This window comes from Pararge aegeria, chromosome 15, assembly GCF_905163445.1.
Source record: "Pararge aegeria chromosome 15, ilParAegt1.1, whole genome shotgun sequence".
NCBI lineage: Eukaryota > Metazoa > Arthropoda > Insecta > Lepidoptera > Nymphalidae > Pararge > Pararge aegeria.
The window spans coordinates 1,453,321-1,463,125 of record NC_053194.1 but is presented as its reverse complement, the minus strand read 5'-3'; the positions used below and the strand labels follow the sequence as shown (position 1 = coordinate 1,463,125).

Genomic DNA, 9,805 nt, shown 5'->3' with positions numbered 1-9,805 from the left:
AATTGTATGTAGATAAATATGCCTAAATTTTCACTCCAAAAATTGAAATGCCGTCTACAAAGTTTTATTTATATTGTATTTCAATTTCCAATAGATACTAGAATGCATAATGCCAAATCTATACTAACGCGAGTAAAGTAAGTTAAGACTGCGCGTGAGTCAGGATAAACGTAATTCTCTAAAGGTGTTCGAGATGATGTCATTTTACAAGGTCACCGTGGCTTAGTTAACTTGACATTGTATAATTGTGAATTATGTTGTATTACGTATGAAGCCCTAGTACTTATGGACGTTTTAATATAAGGCGCTGTAGAATTTATGGAAGTGAAATTACAATAAGTTAAATACGAAAGTGATATTTTTGTGAGCGTTCACGTAACAAAATAATTGACGTTTATAATTCTTTGGTATTAGTTTTTAGCGTTCATTTAATAAAATGACTGTCAACCATTAAATATTGTTTGCTGCCATATTCAATTTGAGTACGTATAAAAGCAAAAGTGAATACACAATGCGTTTCATCTGAGAGAAAAAGGTTTATTTTGACATCGCTTCATGCGATTTAAGTCACAAATAGTGTTTTTACATAGAGTATATTCTGATAAGAATTTAATAGAGAATCACGGCTCCGGTAACTAGCACCTCATTATTATTTTTACCTAATATGCGGGGTGCGTTACTCGAGCACGTATATTGGAGCAGCGTGGCGGGTCCCAGCTCTATATGACAGAGGTATGAAGTACACAAAACAAGATAATTGACTTAAAATTGAACTTAATAAAATCTTGAAAAAAAAATGTTATTACCAGACTACGGTAAATTGTAATTAAGATAAAGTTTTCGTAATTATAACAATGAACGATAAGTTTTACCTACTTTGGTAAAGTAAATAAGAATGAAATGGACAATAATCGAATAGGTGTCTGTATCACTGATAAATACTATCTGACGTTACCGCTGATAACAAAAGCAACAGTGTTGTATGGGCATAATGTTCGCGGGACTTGACGGATCACGACTAAAACAAAATGCGATTACTGTACACAGTTCTCGCCATTGTGGCATATAGTTTTAAAGCCGAAAGTTCTTTGGTATGTGACAGTGATTTTTGTGTTTGCCATCACAATAACAAAAGTGATCGTGAAGTATTTGGTGAAATAATCGACTGTTCTTACGATCCTAATTTGTTGAGGAGAAACTTTAGTTTACCCGAAACAGCATATACGCTGAATTTATCAAGAAATAACTTAACCAAAATTCAGTTCTCGCTTATACTTAAATCGGAAACTTTAGCAGAGCTATTGTTAAACAGCAATCAAATTAATGAAATCGCTCTTAATGCTTTACGTTTGGCAAATCTTAAAAGGCTCGATTTAAGTGACAATAAACTCGAAGTTATCCATGCAGGAACCTTTGATCATATAAATAACTTGGAATATTTAAACTTGGCGAACAATAAATTCGCTACTTTCGAAAAAATATCTTTCCATCACTTGGGAGAGTTACAAGAAATAGTTTTGGACAACAACAATTTGGGACCGAGCCTCGAAGACAATAATCTATTTGATCGAAGCGGTTACGGATTGACTCATAAAATCCAAGCGTTATCTATGAGCGGTATTAACCTGGAAAATGTTTATGACAATTTCTTTGTTGACGCATACAACTTAAAAAGACTGACTATTTCTAATAATAAACTAACCGATACTTTCGAATTTCCGTTCACACTTGAATATTTGGATATATCAGATAATCCCATAAATGAGATATCGGAAGAAGATTTTATAGACTTAGTGGGCTTGAAAGAGTTGAAGCTAAATAATTTGCAAATAAAAGAAATTTCTGGCTACACATTTGCGTCTTTGCACTCGCTCACTAGTTTAGAGTTGGAGAGAAACAAAAATCTCGTGAACTTCAGTGCAGAAGCATTCGGGAAGGAGGTACTGGATGATGCAGATTATTTTCCACTAGAAACTCTATCTTTTAAGGGCTCTAGACTCACTTCTTTAGACCAGGAATTGGAGGTTCCTTTTGGACAATTAATACGTTTGGATTTACAAGGTAACTTCTGGAATTGCAACTGCAATCTGAAGTGGATAAAGAAATTGCAAATACATCCGGAAGATTATGATCACTTGAGGTACGTATTCACTGTCTTTTTAGATAGGGTAAACTATATAATATAAAGCTTAGAAAATTCGGATGTTTTAGGAAATCTGCTAAGTGTTAGCCTGTTTAAAGTGTGCCATCGTCATCATCGTCATATCCATTACTGGCCCACTACAGGGTACGGGTCTCCTAGAATGACGGGGGGTTTAGGCCGTCGTCCACAACGCTGGCCCAGTGAAGATTGGTGGACTTCACACACCTTTGATAACATTATGGTGAACTCTCATGCAGGTTTCTTCACGATGTTTTCCTTCACTGTTGAAGCAAGTGTTTGTAACTGTAAGTTAGAGGTGCGTGCTGGAATCCAAACTGGCCCCTCAGAAAGGGAAGTTGAAGTCTTGCCCACTGGGCTACCACTCATACTCTTTAATTGTACACCACATCAAGTTCAGAGAAACAAACTACTTATTTTCTGTATTTGTTTTCTTCCCAATTGGTTGCCTGGAAGGAATCGCTATGAAGCGATAAGGCCGCCAAATTGTATACGAAGTTTTGTGATACTTTTCTTTTTTTATGTACTTTTTGTGTTGTGCAATAAAAGTATATTCATTCATTCATTCAAAATGAACAGACACTTCAAGTACGTAGTATAAAAGGTGGCCTTAACGCTAAGCGATCTCTGCCAGGCAACCTCAGGATTAGGAAAACTAAAAACCACTTTAGTAGTATTTTCGAACAGGCGGTTAATCACTTCAATTCATAGCAGTTGACAGTAATTATTTAACCATTCATGTTCTAAACATTATCCATAAATAATAAACATTTTTCATAATTCGCTATGTAGCGATAAGGCCTCCAAATTGTGCTATTTTGCTCTATATATCTCTGTGACTCCTTTTTTGTTTGGTATACAATAAAAGAGCAAGATTCGTTCATAAAATGGGGAAAATGGAAAAAGTTTGAGAGCGAGTAGCATGCCGCGCTTGTAAAGTCAGATGAGCGCGCACGTTTTCAGTTTTTGGCACCATGCAAGAATGTCTGAATGAGGGTTCTGTACTTCTGTGGTTTTAGCTATTGTTAGATTTTAGTTTTTAATCTTCTCTTTTCCCAAATATTAACCACTAAAGTATAAGTACCTTTCTATAAATTGTAATCTTTTTATTTCCAGATGTTACACACCAAAACCTCTATACAACAGTCGAATATTCGAACTGGACGAAAAGTACTTCAACTGTGCGACGAAAGACCGTAGTCGCCATATTGTCGTGACGATTTCTATAGTCTCATTCTGTCTCCTGCTGAGTTCTCTGGCGGTTTGGGTGTATATGTTCATGCCACGATCGCAGACGAGGTGTGACCTTGCGAACATGTACTCCGGGGCAGGGTACTCTGTGTTGCCAATGCACGTCAGCACCCTGCGTAGTCCACTTTGAAATCATTTTGTAGAATACACTAAATTCCACAAAGTTGTTATTTTCTTTTTAACTTCTCCTCTTAAGATCTTGAAATGACCGGAATCAATTTTAGTATCACCATCAACATAACCCATTACTGGCCCACTACGCTTTTACAACATAATTCCTAAGGTAATTCTTGACCTACCAATACATAAATTTTAAAAAAATGTGTAAAAACACATCTAATACAGCGAGGTTCCTATACATTTGATGAATTCATTAATGACAAGGTAGATTGGAAGCAGCGAGCCTCGCTCTCATCTCCCGCAAGAAATAAATGATTGTAAATGTAAGAGCAACTACTGAGTTTCTTGCCGGCTCTTCTCGGTAGAATCTGCTTTCCGAACCAGTGGTAGAGTCACTACAAACATAAATACTTGACGTTTCAAAAGTGCTTATAAAGTAGGCCTACTTGAAATAAGAGAATTTTGTTTTTTTTTTTTGAACTACGGGGCACGGGTCACCTTCCACCGTGGGAAGAGGTTAAGGCCGCAGTCCACCACGCTGGCCCAGTGCGGATTGGTGGACTCCACACACCTTAGAGAACATTATGTTTTCGATGTTTTCGTTTCAATTGCTTTAATAACACACAAATTATAAAAGCAAGAGGTGCACGCTGGTATTCAAAGGCCCCCCTCCCCCCGAAAATTAAGTTGAAGTCCTAAAGGAGGAAATATATGTATATGGATTTCTTAGGAGGAAATACATACCTACTTACTTTTTAATTCATTTTGATGTGAAACATCTATAGACGGAGGGTACGCCTGATTTTTGGCGTGGCGACACAGGCCGTGGCATCGCATCGAAATCGCAACGCATCGCCACGGCCTAAAAATGAATATTAATTGTCATATAACAGTCATTAATTAAATAAATAATAAATAATTATACTACAATACACACACCGCCATCTAGCCCCAAAGTAAGCGTAGCGTGTGTTATTGGTACTAAGATGACTGATGAATTACTTTGGGGCTAGATGGCGATGTGTGTATTGTCGTAGTATATATAAAAAAAAAAAAAATTTTGTCATCAGACAAACATTTTCGCGTTAAAGGAATCAAACGCACAGCCTTGGACTCAGAAAGCATGGTGCCCACTGTGCAAGTCGGCCGTAACCAATAGTATAATCATTAGTAGTAAAGCTTTTTATGGAAAATCTTATTTTTTTTTATTTTTTTTATTAACGATAGGCAGCGCTTGACGACAATCATGCCCGTTAGAAAGCAATGATGAGGTCTAGGTTGGAGTACGCTTGCCTAGAAAAAGCCTATTCACTCTAGCCTTGAAGGTACTCAAATTATACGTGGCAGGAAACACAGTTGCCTGGAGGGCGTTCCACATCTTCGCGGCACGGCTTATATGTTTTAAGATCATTATTTCTCAAAATAATCAAAAAGATTGTCAGGGGAAGTACCGCTATGCTTATTTCTGCCGCTAAGCGGCATTATTTCAATGGTTTGAAGGGCATGGTTGCCGATGTAGTTACAAGCCGTGAGCCATGCATGTCCTGCAAAGTGTATATCTCAGTCATATGTGATGATTTTCTACTTACCCAGGCCATCGGCTTAGTTCGTCAATAATAACTATTATAAAAAAAAATCATGGAGCATCGCCTTCTTCTATGAAAACGCTGGAAAGGTGTGAATAAAACAAATAAGATAAAATTCACTTCATATATTTATAAAATACAAAAGTGTACAAACTGCTTACAACGATTACATCTTAGTATATTTGTGCTTCAAATTGTATAACAAGCAATATTTGTGCTTCTTAAATATTCAGATTACAGATGCGAGATTCAGTCCAATTGTATTTTCTATTAAAAATAATAAATTAGTACATTTGCTATAAATGTTACATTCTTTTCGAATGTCTGCAAACCTGAGATACTAACTCTGTTCCATTCACTTTATACCTAATATTTCGTTTAGCCTAATTAAAGTATGAAAACTCGAAATCTAACGCACCTGAAGTGTAAATTTTTGTATAAACATAACTTACCTTACCTTCAAAGCACGGCTAGCACAGACAGGAGACAAAAATTATATCCCCCGATTATATCCCCAGACAAGGCATATAATTAACGTGTCCATCTGCTAAAACACGGGAACATGGAATAGGAGTTTACCCCCGTTTATCATTACACATATATTATTTGAATATTATTTCCAGTTGTGCTTAAGTTAATAATAATAAACCTTTTTATTTGCATAAAACATTGTAGGTATATATGTTTAGTCATAATCCATGACATACAAACTTAATTTAAACAAATTCATTTATATAATAACTAAAAAAACATCAAAATAATTAAAATATGTCGGCTGAATATAATAAAAATGTCATTAATTTTACTGTATTATTTCCTTTTGTCCGGGGATACAATTGTCTCGTGACCATGCCAGCCATGCTGGAGTAAGTAGAATCAACCCTTCCTATTATGTAACATTTGACAGTTACTAACCCTAAAGTTGGAAATCAAACATTTTTTTTTTTTAATTACAATGTTTACGCATCGCTATGTTTGTATTTAAAGGACCGTTTGACAATCTGTCAGAGAAACTACAGAATACAGCGAAGCTTCTAAAAACGCTATGGACTTTTTTTATACATAATATTGACAATAGTGCCAATATAACTGTAACCAAATCTCCATAGAAAGTCTAAAAACTATTATTTTCCATAATTAATTATAGCTGTTGAAGAACAAAACCCTCTAAACTTCATTGACTCATCCTATAAAAGTGCAGTCGTGAAAATTACAGCACTACTGGAAGATTTGTCAAATTAGTATTTTAAACAACAGAATTGTGACAAAGGCACTATAAAATAGCTCTAATATCAATCTGTCAATTTAATGACGATTTAATTCATTTTTGTTTTGTTTTGTCTCCTAATAATTGATTAAGTTAAATATTTTATTGTAATTTAGCTTTAAATATTTATACTTTTAAAGGTTTATCTTAACTGACTAATAATTAATTGTAAATAATTTATAAGAATTACTTTTTACGTTTTAATGCATGCTGTGATAACCTGTAAATAGTTGAACGTTTATTATGTGACTCATTCCAAAAAAAAAGCAAGTTTTAATGTATCTACTGTTGGTTGTCCATTATAAATAAATAAATAAATAAATGTAGTATCGTTTGACACAAATAACTTCCCAGTTGATTTAGTGGTGACCGTGTAAGACTTTGGCACACAAGCAACTGGGTTTGATTTCCGGTTCGGTTCATTAATACCAGCATACATGCACACAAAGCCGTCGATTCCTATTATTATCACTTATATGTGACAATAACGTTTTAACCACGCCAACCAACATTGAAGCTGCATCGTGGGACTGAAATCTTAATATCCCTTTCAATAAATATAATTAATGATTAATCTAGAAATTTGCACCGAAGTAATTTTCACGCAAAAGTTTACACTTCAGGTTCTCATTTTTATAAACTACAGCAGGCACAAGCGTTTTACAAAGGCTTCGGTTTGAGCAACTTGACACAATATGTATTCAGTCTATACTGCAGAGCGGAGTATAATTTATAAAATTATAGGTTAGGCAGTGGCTTTATGTATCTGTGGAATGCACCTATGCAGGCATTGATTTGCTCTGCATCGAAATTTATTAAATAGCTTTAACTCTTGCATGGCGTAATTAAAATTCGCTTAGCGTCAACTATTGTTTTGCGTAAACGACAAAATTTTGTATGTTTATTCGAAGTTTGTTAACCAAGAATTTATTTCCACATGAAAGGGTAGGCAATGCTTTTCTGCCTATATGGAATGCACGTGCTGTTGGCATTCCTTTACAGATTTTTCCTATATATGCACAAGCTTAAACACACCATTGCAGCAACTCATTTTAGTTCAGCGCCATCTATTACTTTCTGTGTAAACCACTTCATGTTATATTGTTTATTTAAATTTCGATCTACCGCTCTGCTTAAAAAAAAACGATGAATCCCTTACAGTTTCCACAATGTATTTTTGACACGATATGTTACAAAAAACATAAGATTGAAGCAATCTTTGGTCAATTTAGCTACGAATACATTACGTGCTTTATGCAATATAAATATTTTATGTTATAAGCACAACCTTTTTCACGCATCTATTATATATACAGACCTATCCTTCTTAATTATAACTGCAATTTTCTAATTTTGTAACAATTTAGGTACATTAACTGAGTATTATGTTTATTTCACTGTGATTTATAGATTGTAAAATTATTAAAATACGATATGTTTTATTTTCATCTTATAGTAATTGGTGTTCACTTCAACTAACTTTAATTACAATGAAAATACAAACATATTTGATCCAAGATCTTCATAAGGGATATTGTTTTACGCAAGCATGACACATTTTTAATAATAATTAAAAATTAATAGATACAGTAATACTACTGTTAATGAGTTACATGAACAATATATGTCGGCGCAGAAATGAGTAATCTAGGTCGGTTTAAAAATAATAACAAAAACCACTGGAATATAGGCCTTGCTGCTTAACGTTTAGATTTAAAATAGAATAACAAGAAAGTCGTGTTATCTGGCTTATAACAGTGATCCATGACACCTACGAAATTACCACAGCTAAATAAAAAAACGCGTGTAAATGCTGCACACTATGATTGGTTAAAGTATTAACACCTCGTAAAATTCTAGTGATATCTTAATTATATTTTGATATTAAAAAGGAAAAAGAAAATATATTGTCCATGTAAGTTATATGATCTTAACAGTTAATATGTGTAGTAAAATTACATATAAAAGTTTTTCTAATATACAATTTTTAAAATGTTACATCAAAAGCGTATAAAATATCAGACATTTTATTTAAATATTTATACTAAACTGTGATATGGTCCTAACACTACTTACAGTATTTGTTTTTAACAGTTATTGAATGCAATAACTGTCAAATCGAGTATTTAAACACAACACAATGTCTTCAAACTGAATTCATTAAAATTTACACTCTTACTTGGCCAAGCTGATTTATGTTAACTCTATGAGACGTTTGCGAATGTCAATCCTGACCAAGAAAATAAAAAAACTGTTCTGAGGGCGCCACTTTTGCATGGCAATACATTTAAAATTGTTCCATTTTTATCTGCAATATAGCGAAGGTTTTCACTTTTTTGGTCAGACTTTACCACGCAATGTCACCTACCACCAATGTCAGTTTACTATCACTACCAAGAAAAGAGGGGCGTCTATGATTTTTGCAATATGGATATTTATACTTCAGTGTACGAAATTAGGTAAACATTCTGTATATTTCGTATTACGTAATACAATCGCCTATAATCAGTGCAACATATTGCAGGGCTTGCAAGGATACGTCCAGCAACGTGCGTCTATAAACCTGCTTGGCGGCAGAAATAAGTCTAGCGGAACGATGGTTACTTCTCCGCATGAGCTCTATTACAAAAAGTTCCATTACTATAGAACGCAACTGCTATAATTTTTTTCAAAAGTGTGTGATGGTTAGATGGGACTTTTTTTGATCTTTACAACGTAAATATCTAAGATCTAAAACTGCATCTAACGGAGCCACTTATGTCTTATTTCAGTCAGGTCAACATATATCATCTGTACTGTATATGTTCACTTTTTTCACAACTTCACGACGTCCAATATTTGTTAATTTACTTTTCGCGGGAAAAGGACAGAACACACTCCCTGAGAAAGCTTTCGACGCTTCAAGTTTATTAAGTTTTTCAATGTTTTTCAAGATTTTATTTTTACATATATTTTCGAGTACCAACTTAATATTTTCGAAAATTTATTACGTTAAACCTACAGTATAATACCCTACATATTATTACAATCTAATAATTAGTTTAACCTAGGATGATTTCAATACATTATGACACAAATTTACAAGTAAATATTAAATGCATTCAAGTCTTTTATCGTAAACTTAATAGCTCATGGGGCCTACTATGATCGCTTAATCTATTATTTTAAAACGACAGTTTATTTGATAGACCTTAACGTCCTAATAATAAGGATTATGATTCTGAAACAAAACGACAGTAATATTAAAATAATAATGCATTAAGTGAGAATAGTAAGCCCTCTTAGAAGTACAAATTATTGAGATTCTTTTTTATTATTGCTGCACGTGTTTCGAGTTTCAAAAATTGTCATATAAAAACCGACAAAGGCGCAATAATTTTAAAATAACATAAGCTTGGTCCACAATTGTGTATACGAGTA

At 33.9% G+C, this 9,805-nt stretch overlaps 1 protein-coding gene across 1 annotated transcript; it reads left to right on the top strand.

Annotated features, from left to right (window-relative positions):
* The first annotated feature begins 282 nt into the window (after positions 1-282).
* LOC120630062 (leucine-rich repeat neuronal protein 2-like) lies at positions 283-3,675 on the top strand. The gene is made up of 2 exons (XM_039899198.1): positions 283-2,140; positions 3,278-3,675. The coding sequence occupies exons 1-2, from the start codon at positions 1,029-1,031 to the stop codon at positions 3,540-3,542; spliced, it is 1,377 nt and encodes a 458-aa protein (XP_039755132.1). The 5' UTR covers positions 283-1,028; the 3' UTR covers positions 3,543-3,675.
* Positions 3,676-9,805: the final 6,130 nt, after the last annotated feature.